Raw genomic sequence first — 15,498 nt, 5'->3', positions numbered from 1 at the left:
AGGAAAAGGAGGAGGAGGAGAAAAAGCCACAAACCATTGTGTATGGCTGACCAAATATAAATGCATAGTTTATAGATAAACCCTAGCCTGCTACTGGTCCCCACTGCTGTGTATATTACAAATAAACAATTTTTTTAAAACAATTTGCCACACAATAAATTAAATAAGCCAAACAACTAAACAGCGGAAGACGGAAGAGAGAAAACAGTTGTTGGTGGTGGTCCGGTCTGGTCTGGTTTGTTTTGTAATATATAGTATATAAAGTATCAAGGGTAATAATATAATTGATCTATTAACTGTTTGGTTTTGTTTTAAAAAGAAAAAAAAGAAACATAAACCCAGATTTGCAGTACGTGATAAAAGATTATAAACAAGAACAGAAAAAAAAATCAGTTTTTGTAAATAAAGTATTAAATAACATGCAGAGTTTATAAAATTGCAGGTAATTAAAATTTATACTTAAACTAAATTTTAAAATAAATAATATAAGCGTTAAAAATTCTTTGAAATTAAAAATGTTCAAGGTTAATTTACAAAATTTTGCAGTTAACGGGAAATTCAAGGAAAATTTATTAAGGTCCATAGTCTGGACTGTAGTCTCTGGACTATAGTCTGGACTATAGTCTGTCCATGGTTTGGACTATAGTCTGTCCATGGTCTGGACTATAGTCTGTTCATAGTCTGGACTATAGTCTGGACTATAGTCTCGTCTATAGTCTGGTCTATAGTCTCGTCTATAGTCTGGACTATAGTCTCGTCTATAGTCTGGACTAGTCTCGTCTATAGTCTGGACTATAGTCTATAGTCTGGACTATAGTCTCGTCTATAGTCTGGACTATAGTCTCGTCTATAGTCTGGACTATAGTCTCGTCTATAGTCTGGACTATAGTCTCGTCTATAGTCTGGACTATAGTCTCGTCTATAGTCTGGACTATAGTCTCGTCTATAGTCTGGACTATAGTCTCGTCTATAGTCTGGACTATAGTCTCGTCTATAGTCTGGACTATAGTCTCGTCTATAGTCTGGACTATAGTCTCGTCTATAGTCTGGACTATAGTCTCGTCTATAGTCTGGACTATAGTCTCGTCTATAGTCTGGACTATAGTCTCGTCTATAGTCTGGACTATAGTCTCGTCTATAGTCTCGTCTATAGTCTGGACTATAGTCTCGTCTATAGTCTGGACTATAGTCTCGTCTATAGTCTGGACTATAGTCTCTCCTATAGTCTGGACTATAGTCTCGTCCTATAGTCTGGACTATAGTCTCGTCTATAGTCTGGACTATAGTCTCGTCTATAGTCTGGACTATAGTCTCGTCTATAGTCTGGACTATAGTCTCGTCTATAGTCTGGACTATAGTCTCGTCTATAGTCTGGACTATAGTCTCGTCTATAGTCTGGACTATAGTCTCGTCTATAGTCTGGACTATAGTCTCGTCTATAGTCTGGACTATAGTCTCGTCTATAGTCTGGACTATAGTCTCGTCTATAGTCTGGACTATAGTCTCGTCTATAGTCTGGACTATAGTCTCGTCTATAGTCTGGACTATAGTCTCGTCTATAGTCTGGACTATAGTCTCGTCTATAATCTGGACTATAGTCTCGTCTATAGTCTGGACTATAGTCTCGTCTATAGTCTGGACTATAGTCTCGTCTATAGTCTGGACTATAGTCTCGTCTATAGTCTGGACTATAGTCTCGTCTATAGTCTGGACTATAGTCTCGTCTATAGTCTGGACTATAGTCTCGTCTATAGTCTGGACTATAGTCTCGTCTATAGTCTGGACTATAGTCTCGTCTATAGTCTGGACTATAGTCTCGTCTATAGTCTGGACTATAGTCTCAACTATTGTCTATAGTCTGGATTACAGTCTTGTCTATATTATGGACTATAATCTAGTCTATAACCCTATATTGTTCATTAATATTCTCGACTATTCTTGCGTCTATAGTCTATGTTGCTTCGTTTAAATTGTTGACTAAAGTCTCTATTATATTATCGGTTATTCTTTAGTCTTTGGTTTCTATTGTGGACTATTATCCTTCTATGTTCTCGACTATTTCTTGATCTATAGTCTCTATTGTTTCTTCTAAATTGTCGACCATAGTTTCGCCAATTGCCACTTTATACTTCGACCAATGTCTCGTGTATAATTTTGTGTATAGTCCTGACTTTGGCCTCTTCTATTATTCCATAAAACCCCTTCCTTAACATTGTTTAAATTCGAATTATTGAGTTGATTTTTGAGTCGTTGTCCTTGGTTTCTTGAGGTCCTGAGTAAAGATCGGTCTTAATGTAAGATCCTTAACGGCGGTGTAAGTAATTCTTAATCTGTCTTGAATCCAAGTATTACGTACTCCTTTCATCATCTTTCTAAGAACTAACCTGTTGAGAACTATGTATGTTGAGTTGTTCTCTCGTCAGCTTAAATCAGCTGTTCGTTTTCTTCAGTAATAGTACCTTTATATTCCTTTCATATATCTCAACTTTTCTTTACAATTTCTATAATTTCATTCAATTGTTTCTTGAGTTTTCTATAAGGTTCATGTTAAGACTATTTCCTCGTTAAAGTATTCCTCTTAAGTATTCAAATCGCTTTCTCCTATTCTTGATATTGTGCTTGCAGTCCAAGTAGCAGTTGTAGGTGCAGTTTCCTCTAGTCCTCTTGTAAGTTTTTATTCTTATACTTATTTATAATTACAGCTTTTAAAGCTTTTATTTTTTGACATTTTTTATTGAGTACAAAACTTAATTGCATTTTTAGAGTTGTAGTTTTATAGTTTTTGTTAAGCTTCACAACTTTAAAAACACTTGTATATTTTTATATAAATATAGATTGATATTTATTATATTTTCATTTCTTAAGTTTACTATTTTTTAAACACAATTTAAACTTAAAAAAAATATACATATAGAACTAAAACAAAAAAGTTTAGTTTTAAAGTTAAAACTTATAAATTACTAGGTACTTATTTTAGATTATACAAAAATATATATAGTATAATAAGACGAAAATATTTTGAGATATATAATAAGAGATAAACTTTAAGATTTATTTAAAAAATAAAAAAATTAATATTTAAAATATTAAAAAAAAAAAATATCAGAATTTTTTAAAAATATAAAAGCTGATATTTAGTCTTTTTTTAACATTTTAAATATTAAGTTTTTAATTTATTTATATTTTGATTATTTTGGGGTTTATGTAAAAATAAAAGTTTAATATTTTTATACAATATTAAATTAAGTAAATATATATATTTTTTTATAATATATCAAAGCGTTAATTTTGTTGGGGATTTATTTTTTTTAGTTTTCAAAATTGTTTTTTTTTTTTTCTGTGGCAGTTTTTATACTTAAAAATTTTTATTACAAAAAAAAAAAATTAAGGAAGATTTTTTTTCTTTTAAAATTTAAGTACTACTGTGTATTTTTTGGTTCTCTATATATATAAAGATATATTTAACTTAATTCCCTTGTTATAATTCGTTAGTTAAATTAAATTTTGCGTTTTTTTAGAAATTTGTTTTAAAAGAAAAACTTAAAACAAATTTCTTACTTTCAAATAAGTTTTTTTTTTTTTTTTTAACAAATTTTGTTTAATATTTGACTAATAACTTTTAATAATTGTTGTTAAATATATGAGCTTAAGTTTTGTTAACATTATAAAGACCTCAGCAAGGAAAAGCTCAAATGTAAATGTTTAAAAATTTAATTAATTGTTAACACTGTCAGCCATTAGGCTTTAGTATAAACAATTTATTTTTTCAATATTTACATTTGTTCTCTTAAATTAACCTTAAAAAGATCCTTTTAAGTCTTGTTAAAGTAACTAAAATATATAAAATATTTCAACTTAAATAAGTTTACTTAAACTTAATCTAATATATATAAAAAAAACTGCAAAATATATTTATTTTTGGTTCTAAGTCTAAACAGAAAAATTCGTTTCTTTATAAAATATTTTAATCTATAACAGTTTTGTTTTCTAGTTTATAAAAATAAAGTTCGTTTCTTGAAAATATTTTGTGTAAATAAGTTTTATTTATTTTTTTTCTAGATTTTGTGAAGCTTTTTTTTCTTGAATTCCTGTAATGCATTTTTTTTTTTTTCGTTTTTGCTGGCAAAAGCATTTTGCACAATAGTTGGCTTTTAGCCAAAATATTTCAGTTTTATCATTATTTAGTATAGCAGGGGTTTTGCTTTTTTCTAGGTTGTGTTAAATTGTATGTTTTTACAATTTACATTTGTTGTTGGGGTTTTGATAGAGGGGGGTAGGAGAAGTAGCAGGTGTAGGAAGAGTAGGTGCTATAGACATCCTGTATTTTCTTTTTTTTTGCTTTAGAGAGAATGTGTTTTTAAACTTTCGTTGCGACAATAACTTATTGTAAATAATCATTATGTTATGCTCTGCTTTACCATTTCTTTTCGAATTTAATTATAAAAGACCTTGATGAGTTTATACGAAAGTTTTAATGAAGAAAATTTTCAAAGGAGGACTCAGTTAATTTTTAGTTCTAAAAAGTATTCAACTTTTCAAAAGGTTTCTAAGAAAAAATGGAAAAATGTTAGGAACTTTTACAAATGTTTAAAACACTACACTGGAAGGCTGTCAAATTTTAATCGATAGCAAATTTTAATCAATATCTCATGTCTTATGTTGCTTCCCTGTCTAGGGGTCTTTAGACTAAGATGTTTTGATACCTCAATCGGTTTTAACTCGAATGCATAAATGTTTAAATAAATGTCAACAAAGTAACAGCTGTAGAGCCGGTATTACCGGCCCGGTAGTCCTTTTTTTAAGGATAATCATTCGATTGAGATCTCAGACCTTCAAGGGCGCTGAATATATGGACATGATTTAGCCTTGAAATCTTTCAAAGATTTCACTATATCTTGTACTAAATTACCGGCCTTTTTAAGCTAAATTGTAAAGAACTCTAAAGTTCTTCTAGTTTAGCAACCGAGAGACGAAAATGTCCCCTAAATACCACTTGGCATTAACATCATTTTGAGAAGAAAAAACTTTGTCAGTTAGTCAAATAGAAGAAAAATCGCCTAAATAAGGTTTTTTTCTCTAAAAAGGCAAAAAAAAAAATGCAATTTGAGGGCAACATTATATAAATTTAAGTTCTTAAAAGTTAGCCTAATACCAAAAAATCACTAAAATATAAATGTTTCTTGGCAAAATTCTCAATTCTATCATAAAAAAGTTGCCACTTGGAAAAAATCACAAAATATTCAGTTTCAGGGCAAAAAATGTTGCAAATTTTTGGCAAATTATGTAACAAAATTGACTTTAGCTAGCTTGTCACAATGAAAACAAGGTAGCCAGAGCGCATAAACCCTTAAAATAATGTGATTTTATTGATCCGATGTAAAAATCGCCAAAAATGTTTCAAAAAACTAATAACAAGAAAAAAGTGCAATTTTTTGCATTTTGAAGGCGAAGAAAGGCCGCTATAGGGATTTGCATTCAACCTAACATTGTTTGTTTATTCAAAATAATAATATCAAAGTAGCCAGATTGATGAAATCGCTAAAATAAAAACTTATTTTTAAAATGTTTAAAAAGGGCAAAAAAAGTGCAAGTTTTTTTGCAATTTGAAGCACTACAAGGCAACCATTAAGATTAGTGAACAAACCAGATATTGTTTGTTTTTCGATTCAATTCAAAAAAGTTGCCAGATTGAAAAAAATCGCTAAAATAGAGATTTACTTTTTGAAAAGGCCAAAAAGTGCAATTTTTTTGCTATTTGAAGGGCAAAAAGGCAATCAATTAGATTAGTAAATAAACTTGTTCTTGTTCTACTCAATCATAACAAAGTTGCCAGATGGAAGAAAACGCCAAAATGTTTAAAAATGCAATAAAGTGTACTTTTGGGCGTTTTTTTAAAGTAAAACCCCCATTTTAAAACCCATTTATCGATAAAAAGATTTTGTTTTAAAAATTTTTAATTTTGAAAACCTTTTTTTCAAGATTTTAAATATTTTTTTACAAAATTGCGCTTAAAAATTCTTTTGCAAGCAGCAAAATGTTGTGTTTTTTCAAGAAATTTTGATTTTCAAGAAAATTTTCTTAAAAGAAAGGTTTTTTATAAAAAATTTCCAAATTTTTTAAAGTTACATTTCAAAACTGTCTTTTTTAAAAGTTTTGTAAAATTTTACAAACATATTTTATAAAAATTCCTGAAAAAAATCTTTTATTTTAAAATTATCTTTCAATATCCTTAAAAAAAATTTAAGTTTTTTAAAATTTTCTTAAGTTTTTGTTTTTCACAAAATTTTACTTAAATTTTTTTTTTAATTTTTACAATTTACAACAAACTACTTTAGCAAAAACTACTTAACAACTTTCTACTACTCGCTTTACCTTTAACCGGGAGCACTTTTCGTCGAGCGGCGCATAAATATTAAACGTTTACGTCTTCTAGCCTGTCTCAGGCCGGCTGCACTTTTTTCGGGAGATTTTTTATTAGATTTTTCGGTAAAACCTGTCGACTCGGCGGTTTTTTGCATATTTTTCATTAAAGGTTTATGTTCTAGTTTGGTGAAATTTTCACAGTCTTGTTGAAACAATTCCAATGTCGAAGTAGATGTTAAAAGTTTTACGGAGGACTTATCCGCAGAGTGTGAAGGGTGTTGTAAGGGCTGGTGATAATGATGTAATTGTAGATGACTGAATTTTTTGTGACATCTTTTGATGTTGGCTTTAATTAAAGGAGCCGTAAAACGTTTACCCAATTGAGAGGCTAAAGAGTGGGATTTGTGTGGCGGCTGCTGTTGGTCATTTAAGTTATACAAAGGATTAGAAGGATTTAGTTTAGTGTCCTCCAGTTTTGCCGTTTGTTGGACGACTAAGTCGTCATAGCGTTGAACCTCAGTCTTAAGTGTACTACTACTACTACTGCTGCTACTTTTATCGTTTAATAAAGTGGCGGGGGGTTCAGCGCTAGGCTCTGAACTTTTTATAGAAGTTTTATTTATATCTGCTGTTGTTGTTGTTGCTGTTGGTGTTAATTGAGGCTCATTTTCCTCGTTTTGATTTACACCGGATGACTTTCATGAACGTTTGGCTGAATCCTTGCGAAAGGATTTACGTAACTTATCCACTAAACGTAAATGAAATTTACTTATATCATTCTGGGAGCCAGTTTGATTGTTTGCTGAAGCTGTTGTTGTGTTACTTTGTTTGGGTGGACTTTGTGAGGGTTGACAAAAGGATCGGGTGGGCGATAGTGCAGCTGAACTGGTTGAAGTTCGCGAAGCATTACGTGGAAAGGTTTTTTGTGATTGACATCTTTGCATTTGCATGCGATAGGTGTGACTGGGTGAACTGGCAAATGATTCAGACTTCATTCTTTGTCTACCCCTGGAGTTGGGATTTATACCCATGGCTGAGGCCATATTGGGTGTAGCCGTGCTGTTGGCTCCTGTGCCATTGGAGGATTCTGAGGTTTTACGTGAACGTCCTTTATCTTTATAGATATCGTAATTGTTTTTCATTACCGGCATCATAAAAGCCATTTTGTTTAAATATTTTCTTCCAACTGGTTTTTAATAAAATAAATTTTATAATAAACAAATAGGAACCTTTTTTCTTTTAATTTTCTCACAAAAAGGCACTTTTTCTTTAACTTTTTTCCAAATTCCTAAACCACCACTTTGTATTTTTTTCCACTTCACTTCAAAATGGAGTTTTTCTGCTGCTTGTTCTAGATTTTTCTTTTCTGTCTCTCTTTTTCACTGCAGTTTTTTGTTTGTTTTTGTATTATTAATGCAAACCTTGCAATTTTTTTTTTGTTTTAATTTTATTTATTGTTTATTTTCCACTTTATTTTAATGTTTTTATGGTTCTTTTTTTTTGTTTTTATTACTATATTTCCACTAAACTTTTGCTTTTATTTATATTTTTTTCAACTCTTTGTTTTGTTTTCCACCTGTTGCGTCTTGTGTTGTTGTGAACCGTTTAAAAATTCAACTACGAATGATTGCCGCACGGTGGTGTCATGTTATTTTATAAAGGAAAAAATTCTTGAACTCAAAAACAAAGAAAACTCAAAGAGAGACAGAGAGAGAGTGTCACATATTATCTCTCCTCAATGAAGCAACAACAACTATAAGCATGCAATTGCACTAATGAAAGGGGAAATGACTCAATGTAAACAAAAGAGTAAAATGACGCAAAAAATAGAGTTGCCATATGGTAAATAATTAAAATTAAAGGAAAAACGCTTAAAATTACTTAAAATACCTTGAAAACGACACAAATAAAAACGTTTATAATAAAATATATGAAATTCTTAAGAAAAAAGTCGAAATTTGAAGTTATTTATTAAAAATTTTAAAAAAGCAAAATTTTAAAAATTAAAGAAATATTTAAATTTTATTGCAAAAATAGTATTAAAAACTTCTTAATAATAAGTTTTTAATAGGAATAAATATTTTTATTGAAAAAATATTTATCTTTAGAAAAAATTAAAACTAAATTTTAATTTCAGAGTAAGAAATGTGTAAATGATTATAATTTTAATTTTTTTTTTTTTGAAATATTTGTTATTTCAAAACAATATTTATTGAATTTTTGAATTAAAAAGAATTTTTGTATAATATTATAAAGTAGTAGTAATTTTTTTTCAATTAACAAATTGTTTTTCAAACTTTTTTTTTAATTTTATTAAAAATTTTATTTTACAAAACGCTTAATGTCATACATTTATCAGCGCCTTGTTGTTTTTAAAATTTGTTGAACATCTGCTTTTGTAAAACTTTGTATGTTTTATTGTTATTTTTTTCTAAAAATTACTTGTTTAGATCTTATTTATCTTATAAACATGGTATAAAATGAAAAAAAAACACAATTCATTTTGTCAACATTTCTATAAACGTCAATGGTTTATGTTGCCAAAGAATTTATTTTCTATAGGGAAATAAAATATTTAGAGCATTAAATGAAAATAACATATAAAATAACCATAAAAACACGTAAACAACATGCAATTTACATTAGATAAAAAAATGACAAAAAGGCGTCGTCGGTTTTAGGGTTTATTTATAAAATACAAAAACCAAAACAACTTAAAATTGGCAAGAAAATAAAAAAATATCTAGAAGTTTTATAAAAAAATAACAAATAATAAAAACAAAAAAAAAACTTAGAAAAAATAAAATATTTTTAAATTTGTTTTAAAAACTTATGTTGTTAAAGTTTTTATGAAAATGTTTTAGATTTTCTTTTAATTTTCATAAACTTTTGTTGCTATTTCCTAAAATATGAATTTAGTTTTATGTTCTTCCCCTAAAATTTTAATAAATATAACGGAATTATAATTCCCTTAACCTTGATTTCATTTTTAATATTTCAGTATTAAAGTTCAAGTTTTATTATTTATTTAATAGTTATCTAAAAAATAGCTTTAATTTTGTTTATTTAATTATTTTTTTAACAAATATTGTTTACTTGAGCTATTTGTCTATATTCTAATCAATCAAAAGAATAAGAAAAAAAATAATTGTCTCAAAACAGTTTATTTATTTTTTATTTTTTCTTAATCACAAGCAAAAAACATTTGTTTATTTCTTGTTTCATTACGTTAATTGAAATTTTTATTATTTTATTTTATTTATTTTTTGTCATTTGTTTAAAAAGTATGAATGATATCAAGCTACAATGTCTTATGAGTATTATTAATCACGAGTAAAATTGCGATAAATAATAAGGGATCATTTGGAAATGAGTAATAATAAGTAAATGAATGCATAAATAATCCGTCAAATGCACTATAGTTTATTTAATTAATTAATTTCTCAATTTTTATTTAAACGAGAGATTTTTTTGAGTTTTTTCTCTTTTGTATAAAATACTATTTCATTTTTGCTTTAAGTTTTATGATAACATTTAAATTAAGAACTTTTTTAGTTTTTACTTTAATTTACGCTTTTCCCAATCGTTAAGTAACGCTTTACTATTTTAAAGTAGTTAACATCACTTTTACACAAATACCGTTAGTTTTAAGATTTGTTACAGGCATGGAAAATTGATATTTTGAAATGGTACTAACTTGAAAGAAAAATAGTATTTTTTTAAGTTTTAAAGTACTAAACTAATTTTCTGCCACACTATAAACTATTCTATATACTAGACTATAGACTGGACTATAGACTTGACTATAGACTACACCATAGACTAGACTAGACTATAGAATAGACTATGGACTAGACTATAGACTAGACAATAAACTAGTCTGACTTATATAAAGTCTAGTCTATATTAAACTAGACTACAGACTGGACTATAGACTAGACTATAGACTAGACGATAGGAAAAAATATAAGCTAGAATATGGACTATATAGACTATATAGACTAGACTAGAGAATAGATCATAGATTTAAATAGGCTATAGATCAGACTAGACTTTAGACTATAGATTAGACTAAACTATAGACTAGAATATAGACTAGAATATAGACTAGACCTTAGACTAGACTATAGACTAGATTGTAGACTAGACTATTGATTAGACTATAGACTAGACTATAGGAAAGACTATAAGTCAGAATAAAGGCTAGAATAGACAAGAGAATGGATCAAGACTAAACTAAGTAATACTATAATATAGACTGCAGACTAAACTATAGACTGGGCTATAGACTAGACTATTGACTAGACTATAGACTAGACTTTAGACTAGACTATAGACTAGAGGATGGACTGGTCTATTGTCTACTATGTGGACTACACATTCAACCAAAGTTTAGGACAGTATTCTTCACTAAACACGAAAAAGTACTAAAGTACTGAAGTTTCCATGCCTGATTTGTCATACTGTAAATAAAAACAACAACATTCACGGGCTCTCTTTACTTGCGAGAAGCAATAAGAGTTGCCAAAATCCTGATTAGGGGTAGAATTTTTTGCCAACAAATTAAGGAATTTCAAACAAATAGAAATAAACCCTTCATTTCTAAGCCAATAAGTAAAGAAAATGTATAAATTTACTAAAAACTTCTTTTAAAATCCGAATATGGTAAAAGGTAATTATTTATTTAACATATAAATTAACATAAAACGCTATCGCTTTCCATTTGATACGAATTGAACATTTTATCAACAACACCCTAATATAAGTGAAAAAAAAGAGTGCTAGCAACCCTAGCAAATAAGGAGTACATAAACGAAATGAATTTCCACTCAAGAGTGACAATTTTTATAAACATTAATAGGGATCAACAAAAGTTGTTAAAATTTCTGTTCATTACAACATATTCAGCAATTACTTTATTAATTTTATATAAATTATATTACCTTTGTTATTTAATTACAATTTTTAACTATTTTGTTCAAATATTTTCACTTTTAAAGTTATCACTTTGTTTTGCTTACTAACAACGACGTTAAAATTTTTCAGCGTCTTTGTAGTTTGACGTTTTGTTTACGTTTACTAGTGCTGCCAGATGGTGGTTTAATGCTTCAACAATGTTATAATTAAGCGTTTTTATGTTAGTATGAAAAAATAAAAGCCAAAAATTAAAATTTTGTTAGAAATTGTTAAAAAGTCTCAAAGATATTTTAAAATTAAATCAATTTAACTAAAATTCTTGGTATTTTAAAACTTTTTAACCAAAAACTTACTTTTTTTACTAAAGTAGTAAATATTCCTTAAATAACCAAACTTTTGTGGTAATTTTTTTATTTATTTTCCATGAAACGTTTTTATTGATTTTCTTTTATATTGGGGGTTTAGGGGGGTTGGAATTATTTATTTTTATTATTTTTAAATATATATAATAAATTCCTTTATAATGAAAGTTTGTTTATGTAGGTGCTGTTAATGCATAATGCTTTCGTTTTTTTTAAATTTATTACTTTTAAGAGTTTACACGTTTATTTTTTTAAATTTTAATAAATTTTTATTTATTTTTAATTATTGTTTTGTTATGTTTTCGGTCAATAGGTTTTTGTCGTTTTTTTAATAAAGACAGAAAATGTTTAACAATTTTTTTATTATTTTTTTTAAAGGATTGTGTTTAAAGTAAGTTGAGATTTAAATGCAATATTTAACAACACAATTCTTTGTTTTTTCTTCAATATTTAAATGTAAATATTGTTTGTTTAATTTTCTTTAAGTAAATGTTTTTTTTGTTTTTGTTTTTATAGTTAAGTTAATATATAATTTTTTATTTAATTTATAATAAATAACAATAAGTTGTTTTAGTATATTGAACTAAATAATTATGTAAATGAATTAAGCTAAAGCTGTTTTTAAGTAATATTTAACAAAAATCATAAGAATAATATATAAATGTTATATGATTTTTATTTAAATGTTTTTTTTTAGTAATATTTATATAAAGTTATTAAATTTTTTCTAAACAAGAGGCATCTTAGGTTTATTTAAAGAAAAATTATAAATTTTTATAAAAAAGGGAAGTTTTTATTTTTAGTTGTGTTAAACTTAATATTTTTCTAGAAGAAATTTGTTTTTTTTTTTTTTCATTTTATGGGAAAATTATATTAAATATTTTGTGTTATTTAAGTTATTTTAATGCTTAATTAGTCAATTCACTTGCCAATTTTAAGTTCTCGGTTACTAGGTTTAATGTATTTTATAAAATTAAGTTTTGTATTAAAAATTAATACTTTTACTCATATTAAATTTAAAGAAATTTTGAGCCACACTTAGTAATTTAAATTATTTGAACAATATTTTTACAAAAAAAAAACTACTAAAATTCATAAATTCTTGCAAAAATAAAAACAAGTCTATAGACTAGTCTAAAGTCTACCCTAAAGTCAAGTCTACAATCTAGTCTGTAGTCCAGTCTATAGTCTAGTATATAGTCTGGTCTATAGTATAGTCTATAGTTCAGTTTATAGTCTAGTCTAGTCTATAATCTAGTCTAGCCTATAGTCTAGTCTTTAATCTAGTCTAGCCTATAGTCTAGTCTATAATATAATCATAATATAGTTCGTAGTTTACTCTGTAATCAAGGTTTAAATCGTCATTTAAAGTTTATAAATATTTAAAGTTGGTAACACTGTTGTTTACATTATGCAGAGCTGCCATATTCAGCACTATTGCGAAAGTGTGTTACAAAGTAGCGTTTTTATGAAATACATACAAATTAAGCTTTTAAGTTTAAACTCAGTTTAAATTTATTTTATAAAATTTTTAAAATCTCCGTGTAGCTTTTTAATAATGTATTAAACAATTTCAACAAATTTATTAACAATTTAAAAAAGAAGTAAAATTTCTCTAAATTTTTTCTTTTATATGATTGACTTTTGCATTTTGTTTAAAAAGTTTTCATACTTGAGTTTAGGTTTTAGTAATACATTAATAACTATCTAGGCTTTTATGGGTTTATCAAAAATGAGCTTGTTTTTTTTAGTAAATTATTATTAAATTTTAGTTTAGTTTTAGATTTTATTAGTTTATTACTAAAGAAAATGGTTTATTTTGGGTTTTAAGTTTAAACACACTTATAAAAAAATTGTTTTTTATTATTGTTTATAGTTTTTTATTAATACATCTAAAAAAAGAGTTTATTTCATTATTGATTTTTTGCTTAAATTCTTATTTTAAGTTCTTTTCTGGGAAAATAAACGAAAAAATCTAAATGTTTGTGTTTTTATTTTCATATAAATTGTTTTGGTATTGTTTGATGTAAGTTTAAGTATTGCTATAGTTTTTGTTATTTTTGTTAGTATTCGTAAGAAAAATTGTATTTATTATTTTATATTTTTTTAAGTTTTTGTAATGTTTGTAATATGTTTTTAATGTAATTATTTAGTGTATATAATAGTTAGTGTTGTTATATGTACCAAATGTGTGGCAGTTTAGTTGTTTTAAACAAAAAATTTTAAAGAAATACATAATTCAGTTTTAAAGTTTTTCTCTAAATTGTTTTTGGTAAAAAGAAAACTAAAAACTAATATTAAAACAAAATCCTAGAAAAATCGCTAGTTTTAGCTTTAAAATGTTAGCAATTGTTAACACTGTATTTTAAGAAGGGTTGCCATATTGTCTGCTATTGCTAAAACAGTGTTACTACTTAGAGTTTTTTTTTTTTTAAATAGAGAAAATTTAGTTTTAACGAAAATAGTTAATAAAACTTTCAAGAATTCATTTAAATTATTCACATTGCAAAAAAAAAAATAAATAATTTATATAGAAATGGTTGATATTTCTTTAGTTTAGTTTGAATTTTTTTTTTACATTGGAAAATTTTGTTAATTTAGAATTCTTTTAATAGAAAATAGATGCAAATTGTCAAAAGATGGAGATAAATTGAAGTTTTGTACGGAAAATTACTGAACACCACAAAACGATGATTTCTCACATTTTCTCAGCTTTTACATAAAACTAATAAGAATGGTTGTAGAATTATGCGAATTTAACCAAAATATATGATTTTAAGTAATTTAAATACTGTTTTTTAAGTTTTAGAGAAAAATTTTTGATTTCAAATTCGCTTCAATTGTAAACACTGTTTGTTTTTAATGTAGTAGTGTTTGCAATATAGACTAGTCTATAGTCTAGTCTATGGTCTAGTCTATGGTCTATAGTCTAGTCTATAGTCTAGACTGTAGTCTAATATATAGTCTATTCTATAGTTTATTCTAAAGTCTAGTCTATAGTCTATTATATAGTCTATTCTATAGTCTAGTCTATAGTCTAGTCTATAGTCTAGTCTATAGTCTAGTCTATAGTCTAGTCTATAGTCTAGTCTATAGTCTAGTCTATAGTCTAGTCTATAGTCTAGTCTATAGTCTAGTCTATAGTCTAGTCTATAGTCTAGTCTATAGTCTAGTCTATAGTCTAGTCTATAGTCTAGTCTATAGTCTAGTCTATAGTATATTCTATAGTATAGTCTAGTCTATAGTCTAGTCAATAGTCTAGTTTATAGTCTAGTTTATAGTCTAGTCAATAGTCTAGTTTATAGTTTAGTCTATAGTATTGTCTATAGTCTTTTCTATAGTCTAGTCTGTAGTCTAGTCTATAATCTAGTCTATAGTTTAGTTTATAGTTTAGTCTATAGTCTAGTCTGTAGTCTAGCCTATATTATAGTCAATAGTCTTCAGTCTACTGGTAGTCTAGTCTATAGTTTATAGACTAGTTTATAATCTATTCTATAGTCTAGTTTAAAGTCTTGTCTATAATCTAGTCAATAGTCTAGTCTATAGACTAGTCTATAATCAAGTCCATAGAATAGTCTATAGCCAAGTCCATAGTCTAGTCTATAGTCCATAGTCTAGTCTTTAGTTTAATTTAGTCTGTAGTCTATTCTAGTTTATAGACAAGTCTAATCTATAGACCAGTCTTGTGAGTATTGTGATTTGTTATAAACAGTGTTGTTTTTAAGTAAATAGTGCTGCCATATCGTGAAGTAATGTTTATACAGTGTTACAATTAAGCGCTTTTAGTAATATATGAAGAGCGGAAGCCTGTTAAGGAAAATTTTTAAAAAAAACTTTGAAATTCTTGTAAAAAATT

General features: G+C 26.8%; 1 protein-coding gene across 1 annotated transcript; it reads right to left on the bottom strand.

Moving 5' to 3' along the window:
• Window positions 1–4,047: 4,047 nt before the first annotated feature.
• On the bottom strand, window positions 4,048–8,003 carry LOC119602749. Its single transcript, XM_037954437.1, has one exon. The coding sequence runs from the start codon at window positions 7,524–7,526 to the stop codon at window positions 7,062–7,064; it is 465 nt and encodes a 154-aa protein (XP_037810365.1). The 5' UTR covers window positions 7,527–8,003; the 3' UTR covers window positions 4,048–7,061.
• Window positions 8,004–15,498: the final 7,495 nt, after the last annotated feature.

This window comes from Lucilia sericata, unplaced genomic scaffold (assembly GCF_015586225.1).
Source record: "Lucilia sericata isolate MDLA Ls3-8-SP2 unplaced genomic scaffold, ASM1558622v1 Contig000251F_arrow, whole genome shotgun sequence".
Lineage (NCBI taxonomy): Eukaryota > Metazoa > Arthropoda > Insecta > Diptera > Calliphoridae > Lucilia > Lucilia sericata.
The sequence above is the reverse complement of the archived record's forward strand: the minus strand, read 5'-3'. Positions and strand labels throughout refer to the sequence as shown.